At 40.3% G+C, this 19,214-nt stretch overlaps 1 protein-coding gene across 7 annotated transcripts in view; it reads right to left on the bottom strand.

Moving 5' to 3' along the window:
• RYK (receptor like tyrosine kinase) overlaps positions 1-19,214 on the bottom strand; it is an 83,332-nt gene that overhangs the window by 43,460 nt on the left and 20,658 nt on the right. For 5 of the 7 annotated variants that reach the window (XM_036431409.1, XM_036431416.1, XM_036431410.1 and 2 more), the window contains exons 2-5: positions 13,053-13,173; positions 11,070-11,101; positions 9,455-9,561; positions 864-963 (exon numbers count right to left, since the gene is read on the bottom strand). In XM_036431409.1, the coding sequence (XP_036287302.1) occupies positions 864-963; positions 9,455-9,561; positions 11,070-11,101; positions 13,053-13,173 (360 nt within the window). Of the gene's footprint in view, positions 1-863; positions 964-9,454; positions 9,562-11,069; positions 11,102-13,051; positions 13,174-19,214 lie in introns of all 7 variants that reach the window. The other 2 variants (XM_036431413.2, XM_036431412.1) reach the window with 1 other exon arrangement.

Below are 19,214 nucleotides of genomic sequence, written 5' to 3'. Positions count from 1 at the left end.
AAATAATTGCCATTTTCTTAAAATTTCACATCTTCAGGAACTTTTCTTAAAAGGCTGGTCCGAAAGTAATTAATCTGTTGTAAATATGACACTTCAATCATTTACTCAAACAAGCCCCGAGTGCCTATCTCAGGCCAGATGCTATTCTAGGTGCCAACGGTAGAGAATTGAAAAAGACAGCACCTGCCTTTCGGGTGGCCACAGACTAGAAGGGAGAGAAAAAAAACCCCACAAAGAATTACAAGATAATGTATATCTATTCAAAAATAGTGAAATAAAGATTCTATGGGAAAGAAAGAGCAGAAGAAAGGGTTAACGATTGGAGGGAGAGGAGGAGGCAGGAAAAGAACAGAGCAGATTTGAGACTTGTGGACTATTACATGTGAACGGGAGGTCACAAGAGGGAAAGATGGTTCCCAATTCAGAGACCAGCACATGCAAAGACATGGATGTGGAGCTGCTAGAACACTGGGGCAAGTGCAGCAACAAGGCCAGACAGGCAGGGGCAGACAGTCCACCTACAGCATGCTGGCTGGAGCGTCTGGGATGCCGTCAGTTGATGGAGGTGGGGGACACGGTGTGGGAATTACTCCCAGAGGAACAAGACCCAAACAGAGGCCAATGCCAGCAAGGCAGAAGAGGAGATAAGGAAGAGCTGAGCACAGATAGTTCTGGAGGCGAAGGAAAAGAGGGAATGGTTTAAAACTCAGTATAAATGATTAATATTTATAAAAATTACTTTTCAAAGTACTTATATAACCTATGCCTATCAAGTAAGACACACTACACAGCAGTATGGAATACAGATTGTTCTTTTGGGATATGGGAGACACAGTTGTCATCAGTAGGTCTTTGAGACTTACCTGATAAAGTGCGTGGAACTTCCCCCTGAGCAGAAATGTTGACCTGGGGCATGTCCATTGCCACAAAGTTGTCTACTTGGAATCCCAGCTTATATTCAACCTGTGAAATGGAGAAATAAACAAACTGGACCTGTGGTAACAGAAAGGACACTGATAACCTGACTTCACTGATTTGGCTCATTAATGAATACGTGCGCCTTTCAGATGTACAATTTAGCTATTAAAAATGCAAATAGAAACAGTCCTAGGAATTTTCAACTGGACAAAAATTCAGCCCAGTCAGCCGTCTACTTCATAGCCACCACACTCATGTAAAATCTGCCATGTAGAGTTCAGAAATTCTTCTGAGAACTACACAGCCATTGAAAAAGCAGCCCTGGAGAACCACTGAGATGTGTAATTCACAGACCAACATTAGCCAGCAATGCCTTCTCTAGCTGATGAAAGCCAGGCTCCGATGGGCTACATGTGGCTGGCAGACCCGCTCCCACAAGCAGATTCCAAGGCAGGAATTTCTAATAGAATATCTAAGCCACGTTCTCTAGTCCAACTTTAACCATTAAGCAAATTCATGGTTGGATGCCCATCTAACTTTTGAATCTGTTTCTTAAGTGAGTCAGAATCCAAAAGGAAAAAGAGGTGACTAAGAAGATATCTCTGGAATACCAATATTTATCTAATACCTGCCCTACACAGTATGACTTAAAAAAACCAACCAGCATCAATAAATAAATAGTCTTGCTGCTTAGAAAGATGTTCATGGAAGAAACAGCTCAAACTGCAAAGCAATGGTTGAAATTCAGAATGGCTGCCACCTTCAATAAGGCCTTATATCTCTCATTATTCTTTGTTCTGCCCATGGGCCCTTTTTTTCTCTTCTTAATCCTCACTCAAGGACATTTTTTTTTTTTTCATTGAATCCAGAGAGTGAGGAAAGGGAGAGGGAGAGGGGGAAGAAGAGGGGAGGAGGAGAGGGAGAAAGGGAGAGGAAGAGGAAGAGAGGGAGAGGGAGAGAGAGATGGAGGGGGAGGAGGAGAGAGGGAGAGAGAGGGAGAGGAAGAGGGAGAGAGAGAAGGGAAGAGAAAGAGGGAGGGGGAGAGGGAGGGGAGGGGGAAAAGGAGAGGGAAAGAGAGGGAGGGCGAGGGAGAGGGAGAGAGGACGAGAGGGGGGAGAACCATCAACTGGCTGTTTCCCATTGGGGTTCAAACCCAAAACCTCAGTATGTGCCCCAACTACTGGGAATCAAACCCATGATCCTTTGGTGTGTGGGCCACGCCCACACCATGAGCCACAATGGCCAGGGCCCATGGAGTCCTGCTTCCATTCAGGGGTCACATAACAGCTTTGGTGGAAGCCAAGTGGCAGTGGGTTGAAAAAAGAGTAGCAGGAAAGAAATTTGAGAACCCATTTTTTTTTTTTAAATCATTTTTTCAGTTATAATTAATATACAATATTATATTAGTTTCAGGTGTACAACATAGTGATTAGACATTTGTGTAACTTATGAAGTGGTCACCCCAGTAAGTCTAGTACCCATCTAAAATCATACATAGTTATTATGATATTAATGACTACATTCCCTATACTGTAATTTTATAATTGGCAATTTGCAAATCTTTAAGAAACAACAAGGAAGAATTGAAACCAGGTAGAGGGGGTGGGGGGGTAAAATCTCAAAGCTTTTCTGTCTTTTTTTGTCAATGGGAGCTATTCAAATGTATATGCTAATGAAAAAAGCCAATGAAAAGGGACATTATAAAGATGAAAGGAAACTGGGAAAGAGAATCATCCCATATGTAAGATGATGGGGAACCTTTTTTTTCTGCCAAGGGCCATTTGGATATTTATAACACCATTCAAGAACTATACATAATTGTCAACTTAAAAGTTAGCCTGCTATATTTGGTCAAACACTTAATGAACTCACCCCAAAAGCCTTGGCAGGCCAGACCAAATGATTCTGCAGACCTTATATGGCCCACTGGCCTGAAGATGTTCCCCACCCCAGCTGTAAGAGCAAGGGCTGGCCTTTGGATGGGCTCCAGGGAAGGGGGTGTCTACCCACAGATAAGAAAAGGGACTCAATCCAACCAATTTAACTCTCCTTTCACACTCTATCTGAAAGTCCCTGAATGCTGTAGGGAGATGCAAACAAACTGCTGCTTTGCAGTTATAATAGGCATACAAACAACTGTTAATGGCTGTATTTGATACGTGCAACTGTTCATGAAGGAAATGTTCTTGCTGCTGCCCATCAGTAAGTGATGCCTTGTCTAGGAAGTGTTCCCTCCCACCTCAGCACACCACCACAGGGTCACTGCCACCAGGGGGTGCTAGCAGGCTTTTCAATAATTCTCATGGACTAACAATGAGAGAATGCACTCACTGTATCCATGTATCCATGCTATCTCTGAACAGGACCATACATGGAGAGCAAGTGCACAAATTGGCAGTCAGCAAGAACTGAGTTTGGAACTGTTAGACTATGTGATGCATAGGAAAATTATTAACTTTCCCAAGTTTCAGTTGTAAAATGAAGATAAGGGAACTCGTCATGAGGATCAAACAGGACAATAAGGCAGCACATCTGTCAGAGTGGCACAGGTCCCCCTTGATGAATGAAGAGTCCAGTGGCATCTGTACTTAGTCCAGAGTAGCTACCCTATTGTCCCACTGCACTTCCCATAAGCACCAGCCTACTCCTGAGCCTAGAGATCCTGACAGCCTTCCCGTGCTCCGCCAAGATCTCTGCTGCAGCCCTTCTGTTCTGTCCCCCATCCTGAAAACCCCACTATTCTAAACAGCCCTCACACTCTTGGCCTCTTCACAAATGTCTTCCCCACCTTGTCCCCCAACATGGCTTTCCTCAGATGTTGTGTCCTCCCCTGTTTATTATTCAATTCCTACAACTCCTGACTCTCAGGGGCCAGGCAGTAGATTTTAGAATCATTAGGTCCTTTCTGGACATCCCTTCCTCATGCAAAACCAACTACATTCTGAAGCTCGCCAGTTCTATTCCTAACAGCTATTTCTCATGCCATCAACATAAACAACAGACACGGGTCTTTGCAGAGGCCGTGGCCCTTGGCTCACTGTATCTCCTGCCATCTTCCTGGTGGCTTCAATATTCAATATTCTTACCTACTAAACAGCTTGCACCATAACCAAACAATGCAAAAATGCACTCAATCAAAGATCCCATCACTACCTCTGATTCCTGCATAACTAGTTCTTTCTCTCAACTCCAATTCAGCCAACATTTATAAGCAAGGGCTGTGCCCTCACAGCTGAGATGTAATAGCCAATTATTTCCCTCCTTCCCAGCCCAGCCAGTGACCTGGTTTCACTTTCCCACACCAAAGAAGACAATGTTACTGACACTCATGTCAACACCCTAGGTTCATTCCCTGCCCCCTTAGGGGGCAGCCCCAGCTCTTGATGCCCCTCATTCTACTCCTGCTACGCAGCACAGCCAGAGGCAATCACATCCCAGGAGGGAAAGGTGCTCTCACACAACGCTGACTCCAGGCTCAGGGTAGGCCCTTAATCCTGCTCAGGTATCCTTCCTCACCAACCCTCTCCCCCTAGTTTTCTCATTCCAAACCTCACAGGACCTCATGCTTCACCACCTGCTGCTCTGCCTGCTTCCTCACTCAACAACGTTCTTGTCCAACGTTCTTGTCCGTTTCTGCCTCTCTTTTCAGCACCAGGAACATATAAGCATAACCAATGGACACAAAACTCTGGGGAGGGAGAGCATGTATGGGAGTGTGTGTGGGTGGCGGTGGTGGTGGGGGTTGATAAAATATGTACACATATAATACCTTAATTAAAAAAAAAAAAAAAGAAGAAGAAAAAAAGAACACCCATTCTTTGCTCCCAGTCCCAAGGAAAGATCCCCTCTCCTCTCCAAATGACAAACCCTTCTTTCTATCTAGCACACGAGGTTCTAGCCCAGGGGGATCTGGTATTACCAACCAGTCTGCCTCACTCTCCTCCATCTTCAGTCTCTCCCATGTGCCCAATTACCTACTGAACATATCCATCTAACAACCTTACAGCCCTCAAATTTAACAGATTCAAAGCCAAACTTGTTTCCCCACACTAGGGGTGTCGAACTCAATCAGAGAAGGGGCCAAAATCTAAAATCCAGCCTAAATTGCGGGCCGAATGGTTTACTGAACAGTCATAAACTGTCATTGTGATGGAAACGCAGCGGAGTGCAGTGATGACAGCGCGGTGCGGGCCACATTGCAAGGCCTGGCAGGACGGATTTGGCCCGCGGGCCTTGTGTTTGACACATGTGCCCCACACGCACTGTCTCCTTTACTGCAGGACTCAGTTACTGTAAGCAGAGGCACAGCTAACCAGGGACCAGCAGCGCCCAGGACAGGAGTGGGGAGAAGGGCAAGAGCAGGGAAGTGAGCTTGTGAGTGGAGCAGGGTGGAGTGAAGGGCATGAGGAGAGGTAGTGAAAGGCTCAGTAACAGGTTTGGGAAGGACGGCCCTGCTGCCAGAACCGCAGCCTGGCAGAGAAAGTCTGAAGGTGGGGAAGCCTGCCTGCCTTTTGCTGGCTCTCTGTTGGAGGGTCCCTCAAAACACATGAGGCATTCGTTAGGCAGTTCTCTTCTCCCTCTGGAATCTTAAGTTACAAAGTTTAAAACTGCTGTTTCTAGGGTCAGAGAAGAAACTGTCCATTGTTAAATCCCATTTTCTGTACTTTGGTATGTACTGATCCATACGGAATCGCATGTGCCAATAATCCTTTGAAGAAACCAAACTGTTCTACAGTTAACATTCATAACATGGCAACAAAGAAAATCTGAACAGCAGTTGTTGGTCAGAAAAAAAAAAAAATGAACCAAAAGACTTCAAAAAAGAAACTACAGAAAATATAAATATTTGAATAAACTAAAAAAGAAACATTTTTGGTAATCTTCCCTTACTTGGAAATGCATGGCTTCTGCAAATAGGCAATGGATGAGAAAGGCCATTTCCTTCTGACACATAGTACAGATTTAAATACATTTGCCTACAGCCTCACAGCCTTTTAGTTCCTCTGAATTCCTCTCAGAAGCCCCGCTCTGCTGGGGACACTGCAGACTGCTACCCGGGGCTGCTGTTGGAACTCTGGACGAGTTCCTTCAAACCCTCTTGACAATGATGAAAAATTCCTGAAACCAGACAACAGCTATGGGGTGGGCATGTGTAGGAGAGGTACTCTGCTAACCTTTCATATATTTTTGCATTTCAACTATCTAAAATATAGACACTTATCAAATGCAGGGTTTTTTTCCCCCCCCCCCTGGACATTGGAGAATGTTCCAGAATACAGAAGAAACTAATTATTTGTTAAAACAACCCAGTAGCTTTTGCTTTTTTTTAAAGTGTGTGGCCTTGTGAAAGAGAAGCAATATCAGAGTTCTCATCCCATCTGGAAATGCAATTAGCCAATGGTATTTATCCACCATTCACTACGGCAAAGTGACACATACCGAAAATAAGATACAGCTCCAGCCTCCGAGGAGACCAGTCTGTTTGGCAAGACAAAACAGAGCTGTGTAAACACTGAAGAACAGCACTATGAGCAAAAGCTTGGATGTGTGAAAACGAATGTTAAAATTTCTACAATGTGAACTGACACACCGAGCCCAGAGATCTTTGGAAGCAAATATTGCATCTTCTGGCACAGTCTTAAAAGGCAAGAACCAAGAGTTCCTGCTAAAGTGTCGGAGCTTGGGAGCCACTGCCCTCCTTGTGAAAGCTCACGACTGCATCCCAGGGCCAACATGACCAGGTGAAGAACCTTCTCTATGTCCCTCCTGCCTTCTTGCATGACTTTCCCATTTCAAGTCAACTCTACTTCCTGCTTCCTCCCAAATATGAGTCTTAGTTTCCTCTTATAATAACTGATCAATAAACCAAAGTACAACTATATAATAGTATCTGATACAGTCATCTAGAGGGGGGAAAAGTTCAATTCTATGAGCAATGACACACTTTACCAGGATACATTGGAAAATATGCAGTATATTACTTGTTCAAAAAATGCACACACACACGCACACCTTATCCATGCACAGATCATCTCTAGAATCAGGTAACAGTGGTTGCCACGGGGAAGGGGACCAGGTGGATGGCTTGGGGTGGTACTAAGAAGGAGTAAGAGACTTATTTTTCACTACATACCCCTGTGCCTTTTTAATTTTGTACTATGAGCACATATCAAATATTTAAAAGATTAATTTTGAAAATAAAAAACTTCAATTAATCAACTGTGCTAAAATCACCTGAGATTATGACCTAAAACTGGAATTATGAGCTGCAATGGTGGCCAAAGCCTGAAACGAGATACACAAACACACACACACACACACACACACATTTTTTAGGTGTGTTTTTTTATTATAAAATGTTTTAAGATACAAGATGATTACTTTCCTCTAAATTCTTATACCTGTTACATATGTTTGTGAAATTAGTTTAGCTATATAGTCAAGCTATGAATCCCATTCATTTATTCACATTTACGAATTATTCAAAGTAAAACACCTGAAAAAGCCCATGTGTGAAACTGTACTCAGGTGTCAAATGTACCCAGGCTATGTTCTCATGCTCCTAGAAACAGGAAGTTCACAGCTCCTAAAGGAGCACACTGTAATTCTAAAAAGCTCTACTGTTCACAAGTTCCCTGTCTGATGAGCTGTGCCCTCTGGCTTTTATCCCCAGCATCTCTTCTGCAGTCAGTAAAGGAGCACCTGGGGTAACTAAGGACCAGGTGTCACACCAGGCAGGAGGACACAAAGAAATATGAAAGGGGTTCTCACCTTGATAGTATTTAATATCTGCCACAGAAGTAGTTTAACAATTATGCTGTACAGGATAATGTGTACAGGATAATGTGCTGAGCATCGAGGAGGAACACAGAAAAGAAATCACTACTAAACACGCTTAGAACATGATGAGGGCTATGGGGGAGGTAAGAGCACCATATTGTGGGTACAGAAAAGGGCACTGACACGGCCAAGGAGAGGTGACACCAAAACTTATGGTTTTATGAGATAAGTGGGAGTTAATGAGATAAAGAATGAAGAAAGTACATTTCTAGCAGAGCCAATAGCAGCAATGTAATAAGAGCACAGGGCATTCAAGAAATTGCCGAACAGACAAACTGGCATAACCAATTAGCTGGAGAGGACACAGAAGAGAAAGGCAGGGACAAGATCATGAAGGCTTCCTAAGAAACCAGAACCTGATTCTGGTGGCAACTGAGAACCTGGAGCAGCTTTGTGCTGGGTGCACCAAAAGGCCATCCAGAGGCAAGACCACAACCAAAGGACTTGTATGCATGCATATAAGCATAACCAATGTCGCAAAACACTGGAGGGGGGTGAGGGCATGTATGAGAGTGGGGTGGGGGTGGGGGCAATGGTAAGATATGTACAAATATAATATTTTAACAAAAAAATTAAATTTAATTTAAAAATAAACTTTAAAAAAAGACCATTCATAAGGTCATTTTCATATGTAGGTAAGAAATAAATTAAGGTCCAAACTAAGGATGAGGCATTAGATCCCAACATAGGGAGGAAATTAATTTAAGGTGTAATTATGAGAAAGAAGCAACTGATGATAGTATTTAATATCTGCCACAGAAGTAGTTTAGCAATTATGCTGAACAGGATAATGTGAAGAAAATGGATGCACAATAGAGCTCTGCAACATGTACCCCAGGCCAACATTGCTTCCCATTTAAATGTGTGTTCACCTGAGCCCCTTCTTCTATCCACGCTCCTCCACTCCAAGTCCCTCCCATGACAGGCTCCTAAAAACTCATGCACCCTCTGACAGTGATGTCAGATCCCTGAAACTAATTCCAAATAAAATCATCAGTGTGTGTGTGTGTGTAAATCTTTATTGTTGAAAATATTAAATATGTCCTCCTTCTCCCCCCATAGTTTAGTTCAACTGTAACTGACATCCCACTTTGTCTTTTTAGCTACAGGTCCCCCCATACACTTGCCCAGGAAACAGTCTCATAATATATCAGCACTCTTTTTTCCTAAGTGGGCCCAGAAATAGTCACCTTGTTCAAGGTTAGTAGAGTACCTATATAGAATAGAATCTCTACTACATTAGATTTTTCTCTATTTAAAAAATCCATTTATCACTTGTTTTTATGTTCATCAACATAAAAGGTAGAAAAGTTAACAAAGGGTTGATTACCTATCAGTTTGTTGTTTTTTTTTTGGAGAACATAGAAGCTTTTCTGCCTGAAAGCTGTTCACAGAAAGTGGATCTCAGAGTTGCAGGGAAATTTAAAATTCAAGGCCCACCACTCCACTGATGCCTGGATTCCTTCTACAACAGTTCTACCACGTGGCTGCCCCGTGCAGATCTGACTGCTCCCCTGAGAGGGAACACACTACTCTCCATGACAGCACTGGCTGGAAAGTGAAACTATTTTTAGCAGATATGCAAAAACTAGTGGTTGAAGTGTGGTTAAAGAATGGGATTTTTAAAATACAATTTCAAATTCTCTCTCCACAATTATGTATCCATCACAAAGAAGAAAACTGCAGTGTGAAAAACCTGGTGAACCCGGTGACCAGAGCTAACATCACCAGCAATGGAGCAAGCTGGCAGAGTGTGCTCTGAGAAGAACAGCACTTCTGTGGTGTTTACAGCCAGAGACGTTCCTGAATCGAATCAAGAGAAACCCTCAGACAATTCAAAATGAAGGATTTTCTACAAAGTAACTGGCCTGTATGTTTCCAAAGTGTCAAGGTCAAGAAACAAACAAAAGCCACAGTTTAAGATGGAACTAAAGGGACATCAACTACCCTGTTTCCCCGAAAATAAGACAGTGTCTTATATTAATTTTTGCTCCCAAAGATGCGTTAGGTCTTATTTTCAGGGGATGTCTTATTTTTCCATGAAGAAGAATACGGTACACATTTATTGTTAAATGAAAATAAAGGAAATTTATTACCTGTATACGGTAGTTGTCAACACAAACCAGACAAACTGTGAATCCTACAATATCAAGAATTTACTCATTTATTCAATGACAATCATGTCATCATTTTCTGGAACATCATCATAACAATCCAATTCCTGAATTTCCTGGTGAATTTCTTGTGACTCCATTTCTTTCAGTATCAGTGGACCAAATCTCTCATGTTTAACCTAGGAGGAGCCTTATTTTCAGGGGGGTGCCTTATATTTCACTCAGAAGGAAACCTGTAAGTAGGTCTTATTTTCGGAGGATATCTTATTTTTGGGGAAACACGGTAGTTGCATGCCTGATCCTAAATTGGGTAAAAAAAAAAAAAAAAAAAAAAAAAAAAAAGCTATAAAGATTGGGATAACTGACAAAATGTGAGTCCTGTGGTAAAGTAATATTATTGCATCAGTGTTAAGTTTCCTGACTTTGACCATGTTATGTAAAGAATGTCCTTGTTCTTAGAAAATATACACTGAAATATTTAAGGTTAAAGGGATGTGATGCTTGCAATTCCCTTCCACACAGTTCAAAGAGGGAAAAGTGTGGTCACGGGAGAGTGGGGAGAAAGAAGGATAGAATAAATAATAAAGTAAGTAAATGGAACAAACCAGTAACAACTAGTGAATCTGGGTAAAGAATATATGAGAATTCCTTTCACTATACTTACAATTTTTCTTTGCTTGAAATAATCAAAATTAAGTTTACCAGCCCCCTCACATAATCTTTATGTAAGAATACTGAAAAATGTGTAAGCCCAATTTCCTTGAAGAATTCAGGTGCACACTCATTGAAACAGACACGTTTCTGATAAAAATGTCTCAAGTGAACTTTTTCTGAATTATCTATATAATTATCTATATAATTATCTATCACATCCAGGTTATTATGTACTAAATGCCCTTAATTATTTTACATGAATTTTCCTCTCTTCACCTCTGTTTCTGCATCTATCCACGCCTAAAAAAGCACTCTCCATATTAGAATAACCCCTAGGCAACAATGCTGGACAGCTGGGGTGGCCAATGCAGTAAGACAAACATGTTTTACCCAGCACCCAACTAACAACTTTAACCACGACATTCCTATGTTTTAGTGCATGAATTTGTATGTGTGTGTAGTTTCTATAAAGTATGCATGGGTATATATAATAATAAGAATATATGCTTATTTTTATAATCATTTTTATTTATGCTTACTCATTTTGTAAGGAATATTGGTTCACTGGTGCCATCGTGGGAGAGGGAAGGGAAAATAATACGGCATTGTCAAATCAAAATTTTTTAAACATAAGTGTTTTTGGCCTAATCATTTCTTTATGAAAATTTATTATTCAGAAATGATGCCACAAATGCACAAAAATTTCTGAACAAAGATGTTCTTAATGTGTACACATACACACATATATACACACACACACATTTTTCCTATGTTTCTACAGTCATCAATAACAAAGGTAGAAACAGCAACTACCAGTTGTTTCCATCGTCCTGTTACCATGGATTCTGCCTGCCAAATGAAGTGAAGAAAACTATTTGTAGGAGTGAAAGGAAGCACTGTTTGAAATAATAAAATGCTATTAAAAATCCATGTGTCAACGAGGCACTTAAGTAACTATAAATCATACTTCCTTACAATATCATATTACAAAGCCACAAAAGAGAATGAGTTAAATCTATAAGTAGAGAAATGGAAAAATGCCAAGATATAGTATTAGGTAGGGGGGAAATACTGTACAACACATGTGTCATAAAATCCCTTTTTTGTTTAAAAAAGGGGGGGGGGGGGGGGGAATGAGCCTTGAAGTATACCAAACTATAAACAATTATTACTTCTGGGTACAGATCTACAAAGTTTTTAAAAGTTCTTAAAACAATTCTATAATATTTGAATTTTCCCAAAAAGCACTATTTCTTTACAAGTAGAAATAAAAATCTATATTAAAGTGGTCAAATTTAAAAGACTTTGCAAAAATACAGAACAGCCAGTACTTTACAATACTTAAAAAAAAAAAAAAAAAACACTCCAGCCCGACTGGCATGGCTCAACTGTTGAGCATTGGCCTATGAACCAGAAGGTCAGGGTTCGATTCCCAGTCAGTGCATATGTCCAGATTTCAGCTCGATCCCCAGTGAGGGTGTGTGTGTGTGTGTGTGTGTGTGTGCGCGCGCGCGCACGCGCGCGCACGCTCCCTCCCTCCCCTTCTACCCCATACCTTCTTTCTCTTTCTCCCTATCCTTACTCTCTGAAATCAATAAAAAAAAAGACACACACACTCTGACAATAGGTATTCTTATTTGTTTTTTAGTACCAAAATTATTTTTATTTCCCTAATAAAATCCTACTCAGAAGCCTATTTATAAAGCTGAACGGAGGAGGTGGGCTCCACACTGAACCTCCCATTCTTTGACTTTTGAGAAAATTTGTATTCAAGGAGTCTGAGGAAATGTGAAGAATTCAGTAAATAAAGCAAGATGTGCCCTTATGGTTAAGGGAGCTTAGCCACAGCACACATGGGTGCCTGAATCAGCTGCACCTCACTTTCACCGCTTCTCCATAGATGGGAGAACTATATCCATTATATCAAACATGTCAAATACACCTAACCCACCAATTCTCCCACCCCCGCTCATACTGCTTCACCATCACAGCATAGTCATTAGCAGTTGCAAATGCCCCTTCAAACTAGACCTTCATCCCAGCTTGAAAAGCCTGAAGGGATGTAAGTGTTCTGTCATAAGCTAGGCCAGTGGTCGGCAAACTCATTAGTCAACAGACCCAAATATCAACAGAACAATTGAAATTTTTTTTGAGAGCCAAAAACCGACTTCTGCACAGGGACCACGAAGTTCCAATCTCACTGTATGTGCCTGCCCGCATGAGGTATTTTGTGGAAGAACCACACTCAAGGGGCCAAAGAGCCACATGTGGCTTGTGAGCTGTGGTTTGCAGACCACTGAGCTAGGCACATAAATAATGGCTACCTCACTTTAAAAGACTTAAGGAAGCCTAGAGGAATAGGCTGAAGATTTAAAATAAAAATCTGAAAGGAACTAGTGCTGCTACAGCCCTTCACCCACTGACCCTCTGTGCAGATGGCAGCCCATCCCTCAGATGCAGCCCTTGCCTCAGCCTCTGGGCCTATGCAGGGATAGGTTGGCATCTTCGGTTGAAAACGCTCTTACCTTGGACTTTGCATGCCAAGTGAAGTGCAGGAAATTGGTCTCACTGGGAACTAATAGGTTAAAGGATAGAGCGTAGTGACTAACAAGGTCATTTCTCACATAATAAAGTTCTGCATCGAGACCTAGAAAAAAAAAAATAAAGAGAAAATAATTAAACTCCTAAAATACTCTCAAAATATTTAACCATCAGTATTTCAAGTACAAATAATAGTGAAGATAAAACCGATGTACAAACACACATCGCAAATGCCTCCCACTGTGCTGCCTTATGAAGCAGGAAGGACACCGGGCTTCATCAACACCCACAAAGGTGAAGAAACTGGGGTTCCAAACAATTAAGTGGTTATCTGGCTGAACACAGGGTGCTGGGGCCAGAACTCCGGTAACCATCCCGTCTTCCGCGGGCCAACGTGACCCTCTTCCTTTTGGACCCAGTGTTTCTCAGAGTAACACCCACAAACAACAGCCCCTTTCCCCCCCAGAACTGAAGTGGATTTAGGAAGAGAGAGTCACATGGAAGGAAGAAAGGCACCTGGGTGAGAACACTCAGTGTGGGCCAAGGCCTCAAGACCCCAGCCAGGGGGGACCTCAGCCTGCTACTGCTCCACAGGCATGACGTCTGGCGGCTCTGGCAGCACTGACCACAGCACACTCACAACAGTTGTTGCACAAACATACATCCTCCCCCTACCTGGACTATAAGGTGGAGCGAACCATGTTTCTCTTTGTATTCTCTCACAGTTTTCTGCACAAAGTAGATGTTCAACAAATACTTGTGAAACAACAAGTTAGTACTGCAGATAAAGGAGAAATAATTGGGACTCCTGAGAAATGCTGGGGGGAGTCACTCAAATTTCACTCATTCCCACACCACATTCTTAACCAGGGCCACATCCAACTTCCAACTCTGTCATACTCCAATTCTGTCATACTCCTTCATCCTTCATGCATTTAATATTTTTCTTTAAAATTCACTCAATTTTTAAAAGAAAAAAAATTTAAGGCCTAAGTTTATCACTTTCTTGAATAAAAAAATCAGTAATAACTGAAAAATACAAGGTAACTCCCCAAAAATCAATTTAAAAAATAAAACAATATTACTAATTTCTAGCTAAATACTAGAAGTGAGCTTGAGACCTTACAAAAAGGGTGTGTGTGGGTGGGTGGGGGGGAAGGTTAGGGGATTAACAAGTGTTTAAGAGAGGTAAAGAATCAAATAGAGACTTTTCCATGATAATCCAAAATAAATGAAAGAATAAGAGCAGGGAGTAACTTTCAGTTGATTTATTGTTATTTAAAGTTATGTTCAGGTGACCCCTCTAGTAATGCATGACATATGTTATTTCACGCATTGGAGGGAAAAGATACAGGTAAACCAAATGAAATGTAAACTTCATATGTACTGAGCCTATTCATGGGTCTCACACCTATTTATCAAATACCATGATAAAGAAATTAACCATAAGATAGAATAAAGACAAATACAGTTCCTCATGTTGTGGTGACCCCAACCATAAAATTGTTTGCATTGCTACTTCGTAATTGTAATTTTGCTACTGTTAATGAATCATAATGTAAATATCTATGTTTTCTGATAGTCTTTAGGCGACCCTGCTAGTGGTTATCAACCTGGGGGTCTACAATACAAATGTCCATGCTGGATAACCGATTTTGGTATATTTGCACAATGAAATACTATTCTGCCAAGAAAATTAACTATTGAGGATATGTAACAAAAGGAGTAAATCTCAAAGTCTCTATGAGTGAAGAAAGAAGCTATACACAAGAGTACATACTATATAATTCTATTTATATAAAGTTCTAGAACAGGCGAAACTAATTTATCCTGATAGAAGTCGGAGAATTGTGACTACCTGGGAAGCGGGGTGGGAGGAAGACTGTGAACTGATTGCAAAGGGGCACCAGGGAACTTTCTGGGATGGTGGAAATGCTCTGTTTCTATCGATAGTTGGGGCAGTGTATGCATTTTCCAAAACTCAAACAACTACATGATACTAAATCTGAGCATTTCATTACATGTAAAGTTTACCAAAAATTTTTAAAAGTGGGGGTGGAGGGGAGAGTCAACAATCGATTTTTACCTCTTTGTTCTAATCTTTAAAAGCTTACATACCACAGAGTGTTACTAGCACTAACATAAAAGTTTTAGGAAAACTAATTAACCATACATAATCAACAACTTCCGAATTTACACTTCAAACATCTTTTACAGGGAAAAGGAACTCTGGTCCTAATAAATAGCAGTTATAGTTGTTACTGGTAATAACAACAACAATGTGTGAATATTTAAGTTTCCCAGACACAGTTCAAAGTATCAAGAACATATAGGAGTTCTGTAAATCCAACTGCCTTAAAAAGAACTGTAAGTAGAAAAGAAATAAAGAACAAAAGGAGAACATATCCTCAAGCCATACACTCATTTAATAATTTGTGATTTATGTCCTACTTGAAATTCTCTAAATTCTTACTCTCGTGAAACTGAGGGATACAGCCAATTTCCTTTCCAACATCCTAGGGACATCTGTTCTCCCACATTGCTCAAGGTCTCTCCTGTTCCACCAACTCAAATTCTGGATAGAAATCATGGTTCCTAACTCGTAAACATTCTTTGGAACACCTTTGAGCAACTTCACACCATTCTAATTGACACTGGGCAAAGACTGGAGTCTGTAACTTCCTTAACCTTCTAAAACCTATCTGGATTTCAACTTTTGCTGGCATGCTTACTACCTGGTCATCCATCCATAATCCCTTCTCGTCAACGACCCTTCTGTATACTGTCCTCCCCGAATGCCACTGTGACTTCCACAGTCACCTCACCTTCTTGAAGCATCACTGGCCCTGTAGAGACCGAATGACCCATTCTCCTACCCTCAGTGGGCCCTGGCCCGGATCCCTACGATCTCCCAGATGATTATTTGAGCACCCTTATTAAAAGTCCTGTTTCCACCGAAACCGGTTTGGCTCAGTGGTAGAGCATCGGTCTGCGGGCTGAAGGGTCCCGGGTTTGATTCCGGTCAAGGGCATGTACATTGGTTGTGGGCATATCCCCGGTGGGGGGTGTGCAAGAGGCAGCTAGTCGATGTTTCTCTCTCATCTATGTTTCTAGCTCTCTATCTCTCTCCCTTCCTCTCTGTAAAAAATCAATAAAGTATATTTTTTAAAATAATAAAATAAAATAGAAGTCCTGTTTCCATTTAGGCATATTCCATTAAACTATGCCACCTTCTATCCTCCCATTATCTAGCTACCTCGTTCACTAAGGACTCTGGAACCAATTTATAAGGTTTCTACATATCCTTCTCCTATGACTTATTATGACAGACTCCAATGTCCCTGAGACCAACTAACCCTCAACCTGCCCTTCAATGGTCTTTTCATTCTTCAATTCCCAACAACTTTTATCCAAACCAAAGCAATCCATTTCTATGAACAGTATCAATAGTAAATTGCTCCACCTAAAAAATCTCGAGCTGTATCTCTCAGTTGCTAGTAGCTCTTTAGCTCCTTCCCTTTATTACTGTGACACTAGCTGTTCTCCAGGCTCATTTCTTAAGTGTCTATAATCCTCTTGTTTCTCCCATTCTATTATACAAATAATTTCTCATTTCCTTCTTACCGGCCTCGATACCAATTACTTACCAGTCTCTATACCAATTATCAGTACTTTCAACTTTTCCCCACCAACCTATGTCAGATAAGCATATGCCACCATAAAACACCCTATTTTGAACTGACTTGATTCCCCTACTCCGTGTTTTCTCTGGTGGTATACTAGTAATTGAATGCTGCATAAACCTGGGTGATGCTATTCCCACAAATGAGAGTCACTACAAAACCATAACTACTATCCTCAACAAATAAATTAATATTCATAAGCTGCTGAAAGTTTGGAGCCCTGTGACCCACCAAAATATATTGAAAATTTGAAATTCATTGCAATTGAGGTATTGAAATCGTAATGCAATCGCTAAACAAAGCTGTTGTTTTCTGACTACAGATTTTGAGGACACTGTTTTGAAATAAACATTCTTTATTAACTAAGGTAGTTAACTCCTAGTTGGAAAGGGTTTGTATTTTTCAAAGAAACCATTAAAATGAGATGCAAAGTTTTGCCTATCAAATGAGCAAATACAGTGTGTTCTGTCATAAGACAGGTTCCTATAAACACCAATTAGCTTATAAGTGTTTAGTAAATAACAATTGCCCATATAACATGGAAATTGTGTGGGTTACCATTTGAATTTTCCCAGGCAAGAGAAACTAGAAAAGCTGGTAAAGAATTACAATTTTCAGTGGGAAAGGAAAAGACCCTTACTCAGCTCAGATACTAGCAGGCAGGAGCCCCCTCAGCCCTATTTTAAGAAAACTAAAAATGAGCACCTGAACTCAGAGCTCCCTCAGAGGAGCACTGCTGGCCTGTGCTTGGATTCCAGATCCCAGCAAGCTGTACTTCCTCTCGTGCCATCTCTATGGCAGCCCCATCAGCTTAGAAAGGTACCTTCAGCTGCACTATTCCAAGGCGATGCAAGTCAGCAATTTCCATCCTGTTATGTATTAATATCTTTAACTCTCCTTTGAGGCAGCTTCAGCCATTAAAAGTGGCTTGACTGGACTATCCAAGTTATCTCATAAGGTACCAATTATGCTTTTATTAGTACTTGTTTGAAAATTGCAGAGGTCTTGAGTGGTTTACCCATAACCTTATTTTTCCCATAAAGCTTGTTATTTTTAATGAATCAGTAATCTTAAAGGTGTGTATTTTTTTAAGGAATGTAAACTATATTTAACAGAAACACTATATTCTTTAAATATAATATTAAATGTTAGGCAGGGTATGGTAAGAAAGCAATTTGTGAATATTTATCACAGTTCTATAAATATTTATACTCTTTGATCCAGTAATTCCATGTCTAACAATCAATCCTAATGAAATCAAATATAGATACAAATTCTTATGTAAAAAGATATTAACCAAAGAAACATTTAAAAATGAAGAAAGAATATATATGACTGGCATTAGAGCACTGATTAATAAACTATAATGCATACATAACAGAGAACAATAGTTTTCACAGTTTCTCGTCTTTGGAGGAGAAGAGATGGTACCCCAAGCCACTACATCCCTTCAATCAAATCTCTCCCTGTTCATGTTTGTGACATATTGAGCTTCCCTTGTAAAGACAGGCTTTAGGGACCAAAAAATACTGAAAAAGACCAGGAAGCCATGAACAGCACTATTGTAATAAATTTTAATGAACTGGGTTTTGCTTAGAGTGCAATGTTAAATAAAAACAGGTAAGATGCAAACTGCATACAGCAAATTTTTAATAATGCTGACCTAGAATAATTCTTACACATAGCAGGTAATAATAAATGTCCAGAGGATTAAAGTTAGAAGGATATGTATATGTACAATGTGTGTGCTCCATTTCTCAAAAAAGAAAGGAAACACCAAAATAATATTAACAGTGGTTAATGATGAATGGTGAATTATGGGTTACTTTTATTGCATACTTTAGTTTTTTTCTTCTCTTAGCTTTCAGGTTTTTCTATAAAAGCTAAGTTAACTGGGGGAAAAATAGTTTTCAAAAATGTTTAAAGACATACACATACATCTGCAGCAATTAATTAAACAATAATCCAATTACTGCCTAAAATAACATATAAAGGTCAGTGGGAGGTATAGAAAACCCTCACACAACAAAACACAATTGAAAAACAAACACACCATTACATTGGTAATGGTAACATCTTTGATATATCAAGATTAACACTAGTAATAATAAGTTATTAAAACTTCCCTCTGTCTTTCCCTTAAAGTACCCAAATATACTAAAAGTTAAATTTGGCAAAGCACTATGAACTGAAGGAGTACATGAAAGCTCAGAATTTCCACACTAAACATTGACAACAAGATTGAGAAGAAAATTCTTAGACTACCCATGCTCACTATTTAAGTGAGAATAACATGAGAAAGAAGACCTAATTATGGAGACAGGCGATCTTTATGGATTGGAAGATTTACTATTCATTGTTAAGGTGGCAATACTACCCAAAGAGATCTATCAGTACAATCCCTATCAAAATTCTAACCGTCTTTTTAAATTTTTATTATTTTTTTTTTTTTGCAGAAATGAGA

This window comes from Pipistrellus kuhlii, unplaced genomic scaffold, assembly GCF_014108245.1.
Source record: "Pipistrellus kuhlii isolate mPipKuh1 unplaced genomic scaffold, mPipKuh1.p scaffold_m20_p_11, whole genome shotgun sequence".
In the NCBI taxonomy this organism is placed as follows: Eukaryota; Metazoa; Chordata; class Mammalia; order Chiroptera; family Vespertilionidae; genus Pipistrellus; species Pipistrellus kuhlii.
This window is presented reverse-complemented; position numbering and strand designations above follow the sequence as displayed.